Source organism: Mesitornis unicolor, unplaced genomic scaffold, assembly GCF_000695765.1.
Source record: "Mesitornis unicolor isolate BGI_N332 unplaced genomic scaffold, ASM69576v1 scaffold1073, whole genome shotgun sequence".
NCBI lineage: Eukaryota > Metazoa > Chordata > Aves > Mesitornithiformes > Mesitornithidae > Mesitornis > Mesitornis unicolor.
In genome coordinates, this window is record NW_010173850.1 from 9,239 (window position 1) to 24,655 (window position 15,417).

The following is a 15,417-nucleotide window of genomic DNA, read 5'->3' on the forward strand; positions in this document are numbered from 1 at the left end:
GGTGGAGTCACCATCCCTGGATGTGTTTAAAGAGCGGGTAGACGAGGTACTTAGGGATATGGTTTAGGGGGTAGACAGGAACGGTTGGACGTGATGATCTCAGAGGGCTTTTCCAACCGAGCCATTCTGTGATTCTGTGTGAAAGGATTGTATCTTTTGGCCTAATAAGAATACTAGGGGTTAGGGGAAAGATTACAAGCTTTCTGGTAATTACATTATTTGAGTTGGTTAATGAGCATCTTTTCCTTCCCTACTCACAAAACCATCGTGCCTATTTCAAAGGTAGGAAAGTGGAGAAGCTGCTCCTGGGGCAAGTCCTAGTGAGTACCATACTAGCTATAACTTCAAAGTCGGGTGCTCTGAGTCGTAGGATCTCCTAAGAGCTAGACTATATTGCTGCCTGCTGTGTGACAATTAATCTCTTAAAAGATTAAACAGACTTTCTTATAGTTATTTTAAGTAAATAACTAATTTAAAGCTATTGTTCTGGCCTATGCAACACCATCCTGTTCACGTCATTAGAAAATTTAGTGGTTTTCCATTTAAGAGGGTTATTTCTCCCCCACCCCTGAATGATGCGTTTTGCTTCTGCTCTTAATGTCACTGTTCTGCTTCGTTTTCCTGTGCTGAGTGTTTTGGCCGCCGCTTCCAATTGAAATATGAGTGGGAGAAGCTCCCTCCAAAAAGCCTGCTTTAAAAAAATGATATGTAAATATGGCACAATAATCTTCACTTCAGCTCTTGCAGAATGTTCAATGTACCAGTACGATGTAACCTGTGGTAATTACAGGCTTACAGCTCATTGCCAGTATCCTCCTTGGGATTTTTTTCAGTTTGTTTTTAGGCCTTATATTTTGACATTGACTTGAGAAGTAGTTTGGTTTTGAGTCCCTTCACACTGATGCTTTAGGTGTATTTGTGCATTAAGTGGTGCCAAAGCTTGTACGTGTTGTGCCCTCTGACTTGGAAATGCTCAATTTAAACATAGCTTTTGCTAAATAATGATAACAGAAGCATCCTCAGAGGAAAGCAAAGACCAGTATCAGCGTTTTCCTTGATTATAACTGTTTCAAAAGAACATAGAGAAAGAACAGTTCTGTAGAAAAATTACTGAACTTGTCTGGTTTAGCTTTTTTAATAACCCCAGGAAAAGCAAAAGCCCCCAAATATTCTATTTCTTTCTTCTTTCCCCACGTCCCCTCCACTTCTGCCTCTGAGTACATGGGTATCTTTGAACTGTGTGTAATGACAGATGCTTCTGTAGGATTCCTTGATACCAGATTTACTACTTGAAACACACTGAGGTTTACTGTAGAAGGTCTTTCTTCCTTATCCTGGAATTCAGCTATTTGAAGCCCCACTTTCTTATTGTAACCAAGTATATACCATGAGTTGAATTACTCTGGCTCTATCTACTTGTCATTGATAACAGTATTTTTCCTGCACAGTTGCAGTTTCTCTAATCTCAAGACTGAAACGTTATCTAGAAACTTTGCTGATGTGAACTCCCGACGCCTCCCCTTCCTCCAGGCTTGTGTTTAAATTCTTGTTTTCTCTTGCCACCAAACTCTCATCTAAGTAAAACAGAAGTTGTGAAGTGTGTCTGTAGAAATACTGGGAGCTTTTCTGCGAGTTATTGATTTCAGGATAACTTGCAATTGTTCTTCTGTTCCCATCACGCTCTCTCTGTGTTAATCCTGACCTGAAGGGACGCTTTGGTCCGGGAGCAGATGCCTGTACTTCAACCTTCCATCAGGAAGTTACTAAACTGTAACAATCTATTTATGGTAGCTTCTTTTGTACTGCTAATAACCCAGCGAGGGCTAAAATTAAGCCATCCCTGATTTTTTTTTTCGTGTTTGGTTGTAAAGAGGAGTTAGAGCCAATGAAGTCAGCAGAAGGGAAGGACAAGGGAAGTAGAATCTTGATTCCAATAAGAATTTTCTTTGTCCATTGAACAATGGGAATCCTTGTGAATTCTCTAAATTTGGCGTTCTTATTTATTCAGATGTGAAACGTTTAGGATTGCAGAAACCTCCAACAAATTCTGAATGGGGAGGAGCAGGGAAGAAGTAACTTCAGCCTACCGTGACCTGCACTAGCAGTTTTCTTTCGGCGTTCACACAAGTGGTTGCTACTTGAAAGGGAATTCTGGTTTGCTCTTTTGTTGGGTTTTTTTTAATAGATGATGTTGCTTTTATGTCTGTACCCCTTGGGCTTCATATAGTGGATCATTAACTTCTTTTTTTCATCCTTTGCTTTTTGCTTGGTATTTTTCTCAAGTGACAACGTGCGCATTTCTGAATTGGCTTCACTTTATTGATCCCATCTTGCTCTAGGGGTGAGCTGAGATCCTTGTAAACATTATCTTTTTAGAAGGAAGTGGAATTAAAGCTGCTCTAGCACCTGCTAATGCAGGATTCCTGTTCAAGAGGAAATCCTAATTTACTCTTCCTTGTAAACTGAAGGCTGATCAGCTTACCACATAGTAACCTTTTGACTTGTAAACACGGTGTTCCTTTGGACTGCATTTAGCCTCTAGAGATTATTTCCCTCGGGCTTGGTGGTAACTTTAAAAGTAAGCTTTTCACAATCGTGAAAAAGCAGCAGCCCTTTTCTGCTGAACTAATTTTAATGCAATCAGGCATACTTGCATACTGGAGTAGGTGCTTCAGATGCCTTCAAGTTCTAAGAAGGTGGCCGTGTTTTTCTTTGCACTCTTAATCACCAGTGCAGCGTTAAACAAAGAAACTCGTTATCCATTGGGTATGGAAAACAGATTGAATTATTGTGATTATTTGCTTTGCGATGCAGACTTTCAGCCCTTGAAAATGCTTGAGATGTGTGGGTGGGGAGTTGGCTCTGGCTGGGATAGTCATGGTGAATCACTGGCAGTAGTGCCAGGTTTGGCATGGATGGAGATTTGGGCTGGGGCCAGTAATTCAGTTACTGTGCTTTTTTTTATTGTTTATTACCAGCCCCAAAAAGACTTTTTTTTTGTCCTTGAGGAGGAAGGAAGAGATCAAATTTAGCAGGAGCAGTATTTGTTTCCTCTCACTGCTAATACAGCAGAAGGAAGCTGCTTCTGAAATATGTATGTTCCCCGGGCTTCTTACAGCTTTGCTTTAGTGAGTGACCAGAGGCATCTGGACTCTCCTTAGGGATCCCACAACTGCAAGGTTTTGAGTGAGGAGCGGATACTGGGGCTAAGAATTCAAAATATTTCTGGAACTTTATATTAAAAAATCATCTTGCAGAGCTCTGCATCTGGATACCTTCTGCCTCTGTACATAGCAGAAGTTTAAATGCTGTGCTGCCAGCATAACCTGTCCTGTTCCTCTGGGAATTGAGAGAACTTACTGAATTGATGGATATGGATTGGTTCACGAGGAACCAAGATTCCTCATTTATACTCATTTTCCTCGTCTTCTCACCACACAGCGAAGACTTAAGAACTTGTTTTCTGTTCTTTTATGATATTCAAAGCACAACGATAATAGAATGGTGGTGTTAAATCTATAAAAGTAGTTTCCTTTCTACTGTGTTTTTTTCCTCAGGACACTAGGGCTCCAGCGTCATACAAGTGCCCAGCTCCATTCGGTGTGTTTTTATGCATCTCTCTCTCTGTTGCTAGTATGGCTCTTAAACTGTTTATTAGAAGTGCTCTTAAAAGAACGAGCAGTTTGTTAACCCAAAAGAACAATTTTTCATTAAAGTGTGTGTTGAGTACATGTTACAAAACAAAAAAAGCATTAGCCTATGTACTTTTTCTGAAGTTCAAACTTTAACGCTTCTCTTGTAGCACAAACGCTTGGTTTTGCTAGCAGAATTCTGTTCCAGATAACATAAAGACACTAAAGAAATATTGTGACTGAAGCTCAACTCTATTTAGAACAACTTAATTAGTAATGGGTTTTTTTATCTTTCCTCTCTCTCTCCTTTCTCCAAAGAGCACCTTTTTCATAATGTCAGTAGAAAACCCTGAGGATATAATAGAATAAATCTGTGAAAAGGGTTCTCTGGAGAAACTGAATCCTGAGTCAGTTGACAAGACAGCTGCATCTCTGGCTGCCCTGGTCTCTCAAGGCTGTAGCACTCTAGAACAAACTAGCCGCTATCTTGAAAGCCATCTTCCTAGAGAAAAAAGCCATCGTGCTTGATGCAGTAAGCCTGCAGTCTCCTTCTGAAAAGTAATCTCAACTATTTTATACCAATCACAACTCTTTTCCTAGTGCGAGATGATTACGTGAAGATGGGGCTTCTTGTGAAAGAACAACTGATTTATGTACGGTTCTTGCAATGCGTAGTGCTTGGTGGTGGTTGTTGCCATGAGCCAGATGAGCTGCAGTAAAGTTGTTCAACAGAATTATTACGTCCTTTCTAAACAGGATAAATAACGTTTGTTAACTTTTGCGTATTGAACGGTTGACTTTGTTCTTGAGAATGGTAAGTGTAGCGTTCTAAATATCTGTAATGCTGATAATTGAGCATCACGTCGCTAACTTTTAACATGTGCACTTACATCTTAGGTGTCATTATGGTTGGCAAGGACAGTACTGTGATGAGTGTGTCCGCTACCCAGGCTGTGCTCATGGGAGCTGTAACGAACCATGGCAGTGTAATTGTGAAACCAACTGGGGTGGCCTGCTCTGTAACAAAGGTACTTAACATTAATGAACAGGGAATATAAGTAAAGTTGCATGATTAACTGATAACTCATTAACCATTTTTTTTCCTGCTAGCGTGCAACTATCTGAGTATTTCTGTGCCTAATTCTTCTATGGCAGATGGTGCCTAAACATTGTAAGTGTAGGAAGTTTAAGATAAAATGCTTGGAACGTTCCTGACTCTTCTAATTCATGCAATTGTCACTTGTTCATCCTTCCCTGTCCTGTGGATAGTAAGGAGATGACAGCCTAGTTAAGGGAATATGAGGATGATGTTGGTGACTGATGTTCAAGCCAGAAAGGCACCTGTATATCTGACTAGGGATTAAAGTGGTGAGCTTTGTGTTCCCTGTTGATTGATGCTTTTCTTTCTCTAGATCTGAATTACTGTGGAAATCACCATCCCTGTGTGAACGGTGGAACCTGTATGAATACTGAGCCAGACGAATATCGCTGTGCTTGCCCGGATGGCTACTCTGGAAAGAACTGCGAAATTGGTACTTGTGGATATTGCATCTATCTTCAGAAATCTGAAACTTTTAGGCATGGCTATGTTCTAGTTAGCCAGGTGGCATTTTTGCATGCTTATTGTTGCATATTTTTTTTGTGGAGTGGAGAGGCTTTTTTCTCGTTTCCAAAAGCTAGCTTGGTTTCTGAGAGGGCAAGCGTGAGAAGTGATGGTGTGCAACTTGTCCTTCCGATGTGATTGCTCCTTTGTGTGACAGTGGGCGATGCCAGCTTGGTCTCTCTGGTCTAGTGCCTTAGGCTGGCTAGTCAAAAAAACACTGGAAACAATAGAAATGCTGAGGCAGTTTCCTTTGGATGTAGATAAGACTGAGAAGATTTCTTCCCTTTGATTTCTTCACTTCTTTAATCCAAGATGCAGTTGGGCATGGAAGTGGGTTGTGGGTTACTTCTGTAAAGGTTATACCTTTCCGTGTTACCTTTTTCTCTCCTACCCATTTTTTCCCCTCTTTTGGCTTGCTTGCAAACGTGCATCTTGTACAAGCTGGGGACTAAGGAAGGTAGTAGCGATGGACACTTCAGTTTTAACCGGGGTTTTGGCCCAATTTACAGCTGCTTCAATGTGTTGACGATCCTTTTTGATCAACTGAAACTTGATTTTTAAAATAATCTTTTTGTTTGGGACTTTAAATATATTTGGATTATTAATGTCGATGTCAGGTACTATGGAAATGTGCCCAGACCCTCTTACAGAGTCACCTTAGGTGTTCTAAACTAAAGCTAAGTGGCTTCCCTCTTCCCATTGGCAAAGTGGAGGAAAGCATTGAAACCATGTTTCTGATGCAGGATGCCTTCTTGAGCACAGTCTAACAGCTCTGTGTCTATCCAACATGAAAAACTGCTTTCTTTCTCAACCGCAGCACAAAGATAGTGTATGGCTTTTTTAATTTATATCTGTGTATGTGTTACACAAAGACCAAAATTTTCATGTACTGGAGACTTATTTTGGAATTTGGAGACTCTTCCTGATTATTCTGTCTCTAGAGATAAAGGAACAAGTGTGCAATTTCTTGTTTTTCTATTTTCATTCAAAAAAATTGATATTTGGAGAAAAATTAAAGCTTTCAGTTCAACCTTTTCACACGTAGTATCCAGCTGGGTGTTCTGCAGTGACTTTCTTTACCATGATGGGACTGTTAAATCCTTCTTTTAAAATGTGATATTTCCAGTCTTCTCACTTTGACTTTTGCTATTCCTTGATATAGTTACAAGTGTAGATGGAAAGAACTTTTTTTTGTTTCTTTAACTTAACTGTTTGGCTTTAAGATCACTAAATTATTATCAGCAGAAGTTTTTCACATTCATCAGGATGTAGATCTTTGAACTTCTCTGAAGTGCCATGTGGTATTAATGATGGTATCAAAACTTGACTTTTACTTCAGCTGGTAGAATATGCTGCAAAGTTTTGGCTAAAATGGATGGAATCTTGTCTTAGCTTGCCCTGAAAGCTGTGGGGAAGCAACTTGGCTCTTCAGATGAGGAGGGAGGAGTAAAGGGAGCCATGTGTTTGAGTTCTGTACTGATTATTAGCAGTAGATTGGTGTGTGAGCTGCTTCAGGTATTAGTACCTAACACCATAGACATGTAAATTCAGTTTGCAAACTAGATAACGTGCCTGAAAGAAAGATTCCAAAACCTAAGTGCTAACAATACCTAGAAAATCTTGCCTAGTAAGAGAATTTTCTTCTTTCTAAAAGTTTCCTTGGCTCCTAAGAGGGGCAAATATAAACAGTGATGGCATACAACTTGTCCCTCCTCAACCTGGCTGTTGCTTAGTGCAGCTTCTGCAAGTATTACAGCCCTACATGGAGTGACAACAAGCGGTGCTGCCTATAATTGCAAGTAGCTGGATTCTTTGCTCTTTCCAAGGAACAGTATTAGAATGAAACTAAACAGGCCTTTAATACTTAAACCACTACTACTCTTCAGACCTCTGCTTGCAGTGAATCTGTTTTGTCTCACTGAAGGGGAAAAAAAAAAAGAAAACAAGATGGAATCGCGTGGCTGGAAGCAGTAGGTTAATGGGGAACTTCTCTAGTTCCTGGGATATGGAGATAGTGACCTGTCTAGCTTCAGGCTTTCTAGTCAGTGGATAGGAAGGATGGTGTGCCTTCAGTAAAATCCTACTTCAGTCTCCTACTGGGGCTCTTACGCTCTGGGAGAGGAATCTTACACAGCTGGGAGAGGGAGGCTCCAAACTTCTGTATAGGCACCCTCTCCACTCTTCATGCTCTTGGTCACTTTTGATTAGAACACAATTTCTGTGTGAATTCTCTTTAATTGATACTGGAATAGTATATAGCAATAACTTATTTCCTCCTCTCTTCCCAGCGGAGCATGCTTGTGTATCTAATCCCTGTGCTAATGGTGGAATTTGTCATGAAATTTCATCGAGCTTCAAGTGTCACTGCCCATCAGGGTGGAGTGGACCAACATGTGCTATTGGTGGGTATGCGTTTACTGATGACTGACCCATTAGGTTAGAAGGGTTGATAAAGCTTACTTGATAATTTGGTGGTAGTCTTTTACCTTACCTTACAGCTGTGCCTTGGGGGACTCTGAAAGGATTAATGGTACTGTGCAGCCAGCAGTATCTGTGTGCTGCAGTTGAGATCTACAACACAAAAAAGCATAGCTGGACCCCAGAAATGCCCTGTTGCCAAAGCTTGTAGGACAATCTGACTCTTTAGCCAGTCTAAATCGAAATACAGAACGGATTTGTTTTAAGAAATATAAATGTGAACATGAAAAGTTCTCCCCTTAAAGTAGCAGGAGAATAGATTACTCAAATGATTAAGTGTCTGGTCTAGAAGGCAGGGAAGTAGTTGAAACATATTGTGGGCCTATGTAATTCGTTTGTATGTTGCCTGTGGTTTGGAACATGGGCTTTTCTTATCCATTTTTCAACAGCAACTATCCTCAAAAAAATATACTGGCTAAGCTTGTGTCATGATCTGGGAATATGACTTTCAGTGGATGTGTTCATTATTGGCAGATTAACTGAATCTTCTTGCTAGAAAATTTCAGAGTTCCTCTCTTCCCTATCTCAAAGATGCGGGAAAAGCCTAAGTGAAAGCTAGGTTAGAAACGTTGTGTGTTCCAAAGCTAATTTGGTTGTACATTCTCCCCCTTCATCTCAAAATAAACCCCCCAAAAACCCCAGCAAACAACAGGTTAAACCGAATTTTAAACCGTGTAATGAAAGGCACACTTTGATGTTCCAGATATCGACGAATGTGCGTCTAACCCTTGTGCTCAAGGAGGGACCTGTATTGATGGTGTTAATGCATTTGAGTGTATATGTCCACAGCAGTGGATTGGAGCAACGTGTCAGCTTGGTAAGTTTTGAAGACCACTGGAGGTTATTCCTAAATAATGAGTAGCTCCACGTAAGTGTGTTTCTGACGTGATTTTTATTGAAGAAACTTTGAAGATGTGCGTTGCTATTGGTATCTCAGCTCTTCTTTTGTAGATCTGAAAGCCAAAAGTTTCAAGTGAACCTGTAACTATTTAAGCCCCAAATTAAGCTTACTTATAATAGTTCTTCTAGAATGCCCAATAACTTTTCTGTTCCAAAATACAGTGTTGGTGATGGTAGCTGCTTCTTCACGGTGGCAGAACAGTGACTATAAGCTTATGGAGGCAAGGAAGGGATTTGCCCTGACTAACATATGACCTCTTTGAGTTTTGGTAAAGGGTAAAGTAAGATAACACGCATGTGCTACTACAGACAAGTGTGCCTTAAAAAAAAAACCTGTGGTTTTTAAATGGTTTTAGTGCCCTTCCAATGTATAATATGAGCTTCTGATGCTTGGATTGCATGGAAACTTTGCTTGGTGCTGTGGCAATCTGTTTCTGGGTTTGTTCTTTATTCTCTTCTTTCTTTTCTCTTCTTTCACAGATGCTAATGAGTGTGAGGGGAAACCCTGTGTTAATGCTTACTCTTGCAAAAATCTCATTGGTGGATATTACTGTGACTGCATTCCAGGATGGACAGGAGTAAATTGTCATATCAGTTAGTATTTCTTTAGTATATATGTTGAACATAGGATGCTTTATTATTTTAAAAAGGTTTTATGATAAATAATACATAATTGTACAAGAAAAAAATACGTGGTGTCAGGATTTTCTTAACTTTCAGTAAGGTAAATTGAAAATACTGTTTGAAAACTTACTTAGAAATGTAATTGATATTAAAATGAGCTTAGATAGACACTTAATAAATCTCTCCCTACTTGTTCATCCCTGATTCAGAAAGATACCATGTACGGATTCAACTTAAAATACTTTTTAGCTAAAATGTTAGATGTGAAATTAGCTGATAGCAATTGATTTAATTTGTTACACCATAATAGGAATATGTAATGTATTATTTTCTATTTCATATTTTTAAAAATAAGAATCTCTTAAGGTATCGAGCATCCTTGCTTTCCTTTGAAACATCTAGAAAAATCCTTTCTGAAAATCACTTGTTCTCCATTTTTTTGCTAGACCTGTTCTTTACAGCTTAAGTCTTCCAGTATAAATGCTAATGCCTTGCATGTTTTACCCATAGATATTAATGACTGTCACGGGCAGTGTCAGCATGGAGGGACTTGCAAGGTAACTTTTTTTTGTTTATTTGGATGCCAGGTTGAAAATTAATCTTGTTCTAGCTAGTTACAAATTCTGGAATTACAGGTTGGTTAATTGAGGTTCAATGTTAAAAGTGCAGTGTTGCACTTGCAGACTCTTGCAGCTTTTCACAAAATAATTTTATGTGATTCCGCTGCTGTTCACAAATACAGAATATAGAAATAACTTGAATCCTTGTGTGCAAGTTTTATCAATAAACAAATCTTTCTACTTTTGTTTTCCCCCCCCCCGCTCTGTGAAGGACGAAGTGAATGGTTACCATTGCTTATGCCCTCATGGTTTCACAGGAAAAAACTGTGAGACAGAAACAAATGAGTGTGAAAGCAATCCATGCCACAATGGAGGCCGCTGCAAAGACCTGGTGAATGGGTTCAGCTGCCTGTGTTCACAGGGCTTCTCGGGAGTCTTCTGTGAGGTGAGGACAGTGGTGACGTTACTGCAGTGCTTCTCATGCACTCAGTTCTTGGAGAAAACGTCTCGGGGTTTAAATGGGAGTAACCCAAGGCTAAAGCATTACTGAATAACGTAGCTGTTACTTGATACTCTGAATAATTTGTTGGGAAGTGCTGTCATAGCTGTATCGCTTAAATTTGCAGCCTGATAAACTACAAGTTTTTGCACTTAGGTATTGACTCTCCAGAATGCTTTAAGGCTGCCTGTATTCCTTAAGCTTGAAACACTTTCCTTTGCAATTTTCAGGAGTTGTCCTTTTATTACAGTAGAATGTTTTAAGTCTTCATCCTAACAACTCTGAAGTACATCATTGAATTACCTTTCGAGTAATCCTGCTGCTGTCGGTAGGAAAATCCACATAACTAAAAGCAGACAGATACACAAGTATTGGCTTTCAGAACTTTGTTTGAGATCATTTTAGGAACGTGGATTTCTAGTGCTTAAATAAGGATTCGGATCTGAAATACGGAAGTCTTAGTGATAATTCATAAAGTAATTAATGATAGCGAACAGCTCCCTCTCTCTAGGGGAAAAATGATCAATTTATATTGTCTTAAATACGTGCTTTCCAGCTTTAACTGATAGCCAAATTCATGTACGAGTTATGATTAGCAAGACAGCATCAACTGAAGGCGTTGAATTTACTCTGGAATTTTTTGTGGAGGATATTGAATTAATCTTTCTTAAATGGTGAAGTAATTTTATTCTATATTATTTGTGTTATTACAGGAACAATGCTCTCCTTTTATTCAAAATCAAGAAGTGTTACAGATACTGACCAGTTTTATTAAACTGGTGCACTGCCTAATAGCTCATGTACCATTTCTTCATAAGGTTCATAGCTTGAGTGCTCTGCTCTTGGCTGATTCATACCACGCTGTGCAATTAAAGTGTGAGCAAATCTGTTTGAAAAATAGGAGGGAGTTGGCTGCTTGCCTGGAGTGTTGCAGCAAATATCTACCATCGATTCCAGATGCTAAAGTACCAGCTACTGAACTTGCATTGGGAAGGGGAAATTTGCAGTAATGGAAGGAAACAAGTGGAGACATCTGATAGAGGAGATCTGAGGATCTTTCTCAGACTTTCGCCATTTTTTGTACTTTGCTTTGAATGTTCCATATGAAAGCACAAAATAGCTTGCTGAAAACCCCTCTATTGAAGCTGGGATTGTACGTGCTCCTCTGAATTAAATACTTAGCACCATTAGCATTCCTTCTGTTTTGGTTGCTTTGAATTTTTCTCCTATTTAGCTGTAGAACTACTAAAAATAATGACTAAATCTACTATTTGACTTTACTTTGTAAGGCTGTGGAAACTTTCTCACAAGAGAGATGCGAAGAGGGAAAAATTCACTTGAGGAAAAGCAATCCTTGAGAATAACAATTTGGAGGAAAGATACTGCGATGTAACAATATCCCTTTGGGGGCTGCTTCATGGATTTTGAGGCCAGTTTAGGGCTTCGCCAGTCAGATCTTGTGTGTTGATCTAAGATGCAAAAGAAGCAGAATCGCTTTGCTTCAGCAATTTGCCTGTGCTGAGAGCTATGTTATGAAAGCAGGGTTTAAATTTTGGTTTTTGAATCAGAGGGAAAGAAGCGTTTGAAATACACCTAGTGTTTGTGAGTGTAAATTGCCATGGTGATAGTATTTGTAGGAATAAGGCCCTGAGCAGCTTAGTGCAACCAGACCTACTTTGAGAAGAAAGTGGGAGTAGCAGACCTCCAGAGGCCCCTTCCAAGCTATGTGGTTTTATAATGAATTCTGTGTGTTAATTGAGATGGGAAGAGAAGTTGCTCTAGAGAATAGTATTCTTTTAATTTCTGTATATTTTACGTGGCTTGCAGGCACAAAGTTGAGAAGTGCACTGGTATTTAACTTGCATTGTAGCACTTAGTGTGTGGGTGTGAAGGCCAGAGAAGTGAATTATAATGATGCAGAATAGTCACAGTAAGATGTCTCTGTTCTTTGCTAACTAAGTCATTGCAAGTGTGCTTATTCAGCCTCCTGCAAAGGAATGTCACTTTAGCAGTATCAGAAATCCTCTGTTGTTAGGATTGACTGAAGTAACCTGAAGTTTCTCTCTGTGTTGCAGTATGGAATGCAATATATATGATTGATAAACCTTCTTAAAACGCGAGGTTCCTCATAAATTGGGTTCATCTGTGTCTTTGGCGACACAGATAATGCTGCTTACTCCTGGGAAATGAAGCAGCTGCTGCTAACGATGGTCTCTCTTACAGATGGATATTGATTTCTGTGAACCTAACCCTTGCCAAAACGGGGCTAGATGCTATGATCTGGGAGGAGATTATTACTGTGCCTGCCCTGATGACTATGATGGAAAGAATTGTTCTCATCTCAAGGACCACTGCAAGAACAATTCTTGTAAAGGTACCTGCTGCTGTCCAGAAACTTGCCTTAATGTATTGATGGTACTTTAGAGAGAGAAAAATATTATTTCTGGAAATATAATGCAGAAGCACTTGAATTGTATTTGGACTTTGTGAAATAGTGAGGCAGTGAGAAGAAATGCTTGGAACATCTTATTTTTAAAGAGGTGGAGGGTAACATGCACTTAACATAATTTGTGATTAGCCTTAATTTTTTGATAGCTTTTTGAAACTAAAAACTGTAATGCAGATTATTAGCCTGATGATATACTTCTCATTCTTAGTAATAGACAGCTGTACAATAGAAGTCTTCACTAATGCTACCCAAGAAGGAATCCGTTTCATTTCATCTAATGTGTGTGGGCCTCATGGACGGTGTATTAGTCAGCCAGGAGGGAATTTTACTTGCGCCTGTGAAAGAGGTTTTACTGGAACGTACTGTCATGAAAGTAAGTAGAAGTTTCTTCTAAATTTTGTTGCCCTAAAACTTCCTTAAAATTTTTGTTATGAAGCTTTACAACATAAAACAAAACATGAAGATCTTAATAAAGTTGTATAGAGCACTGTTTTGAGTGTAGTGCTTGAAATCCAGTTTCTTCTGCTAACATTTCTGTTTGTAGTGGTTCATGCCTTCTCTGGGGGGAAGAAACCCCCCTAGTTTTAGCCCAAGTTCAGTGTGATTGTCTGTACCCACTACCTTTATGTACAATCTTGGAAGAAGCCATGGATTTCTCCAACACGGGGATGATAAAGAAAGGATAGACACATTGAGAGCACAGTTTAGGAGCATGTGTGTTGCTGCTCCAGGTATTTTTTAGCACCTGGATATTTTTACATATGAGAGAGAGAGTAAATCTAGAAACCTTACCAGACTTGAAAACAGATGTTTGAGCTGTATGTACAGATAGAGTATAACTTTGCCCTGCTTTTTCCAGAAAACACAAGTATCGATTACTCATCTAGGTAGACGAAGACAGCCTTTGGCAATAACTGTTGACTTTTTGTCATAGATATCAATGATTGTCTTGGGAAACCTTGCAAGAATGGTGGGACATGCATCGATGAAGTTGATTCATTTAGATGTTTCTGCTCAAGTGGCTGGGAAGGAGAACTGTGTGACACAAGTGAGTACAGCTAAGCATTGCAGGGTCGAATATTACAGCTTTGCCATAGCGGTTGGTGTGTGGTTGATAATAATGGGGTAGTCTCTGTTCTAATGACAGTCTACCCAGTGTTTGCAAAAGATGTTTGGGTTGCAGCTGTAAAAGGCTCATTTCTTCCAATAGGACCATAATCTGATTTTGGTATAGTACAGGATGTATCTCAGGAGAACACTTACTTTTTTTTTCTCCTGAGGAGAGGCAAAAGTGAGTGTACCCTGTTAGGGTTCTACTCATCATTGCTTTTCCTGCTATAAGCACATGTACTTCTTAGTACTTACTGTACATGAAAGTTTGCCCCTTACTTAATCTACTTACAGTAGTTTCCAAACTTGGAAAGCTTTTTAGCTTTTAAGCCAGTGCAAGCTAAAATGTGCTTCCACTTTACTAAGGGAATTTATAAATTTTACTCCATTAATGTCATGAGTCTGTTTTGTGTTCTGGGGTCAGTGACAGCAGGCCTTTACTCTTGCTGCCCTGGCTTGAGACATATTGAGCCTTAGATGGCATAGTATTATGCTAGGCCAGTTCATGGTTAAGCTACCTCAGAGGAAACTGCAGTTGGTTCTCCTCCTACTCTAAATGAAGCCACTTCTAAAACAATGGCTAGGACTTGCTGAGACTTATTACAGGATATGCACCGACTGAGATGTGAAATAAAGACAGAGAAGCTTTTGCAGCTCTCAGTGTCAGAAGAGCTTTTTGTGTGGTCTAGATGAAGTTTGGTCTGGAATAATTATGTTCTGCCTATTAAAATTTGTCTCAAGTGAAAAGTATTTTCTGTAAAATTGCTGTATGGGTATGTGTATGTTTAATGTGTGTGTATGCACACGTATCTATACGTATGTGTGTATATGTATGGTTAAGCCATCTAATGGCTTTAACTCTGCATTTTGAAGCATAAAGCAGGAGAGGGAGCCTTAACTGTCTCAGGTGGATGTCCTGGGTTGGGGCTCCTTTTCAGCACGTTGTGGTCCCTACTGGAAAGTTTTCTCTGAAGTTCAGAATACAGCTGTTTGCTGGAGAAGTGAGACTGCCTTGGTGCTCTGCTTAGGAGCCATATGATGAATGATACTTTTAAGCTGTCAGAAAATCTTTTCACGTTGTTCTGTATTAAATCAGGAGGTTTTTTTCCCTAGCTTCTATAAAGATAACCCCATAACAGTTGGGAACACTGTCTTCCTAAATAGTATGCAATTTATTTCCTTTATAAAGAATTACTTTATACTTTCTCACGGTCTCGGCTAGGCTGGATAATCTGATTTGAATAACTCTCTTTCTAGATTTCAATGACTGTACTCCTAACCCATGTCACAACGGTGGCCGATGCATTGATTTGGTAAATGACTTCTATTGTGAGTGTAAGAATGACTGGAAAGGCAAAACTTGCCATTCACGTAAGTGCTCTTTACTTTGATCTTTAGTTTACCCAAAGATTTATTTTCTTTCTTCTCGTGAGATTAGAGTTCCTGAAGTTTACAATTAAACAATTGCAGTGAAATAATAGGGATATTTTCATTATGTCTTCCATTTTTCCAGCAACAAAATAGAACATATAAAAGTGTGTTCGTTCATGAAGTGAAAGAGT

The 15,417-nt window shown here is 39.3% G+C and overlaps 1 protein-coding gene across 1 annotated transcript in view; it reads left to right on the forward strand.

Annotated features, from left to right (window-relative positions):
• Positions 1 to 15,417, forward strand: part of JAG2 (jagged 2) — a 34,417-nt gene that overhangs the window by 6,675 nt on the left and 12,325 nt on the right. Inside the window, exons 3-13 of the mRNA XM_010180848.1 lie at positions 4,530 to 4,660; positions 5,045 to 5,164; positions 7,524 to 7,637; positions 8,417 to 8,530; positions 9,094 to 9,207; positions 9,748 to 9,794; positions 10,069 to 10,242; positions 12,520 to 12,670; positions 12,954 to 13,118; positions 13,680 to 13,793; positions 15,113 to 15,226. Of these exons, the coding sequence (XP_010179150.1) occupies positions 4,530 to 4,660; positions 5,045 to 5,164; positions 7,524 to 7,637; positions 8,417 to 8,530; positions 9,094 to 9,207; positions 9,748 to 9,794; positions 10,069 to 10,242; positions 12,520 to 12,670; positions 12,954 to 13,118; positions 13,680 to 13,793; positions 15,113 to 15,226 (1,358 nt within the window). The remainder of the gene's footprint in view (positions 1 to 4,529; positions 4,661 to 5,044; positions 5,165 to 7,523; positions 7,638 to 8,416; positions 8,531 to 9,093; positions 9,208 to 9,747; positions 9,795 to 10,068; positions 10,243 to 12,519; positions 12,671 to 12,953; positions 13,119 to 13,679; positions 13,794 to 15,112; positions 15,227 to 15,417) is intronic.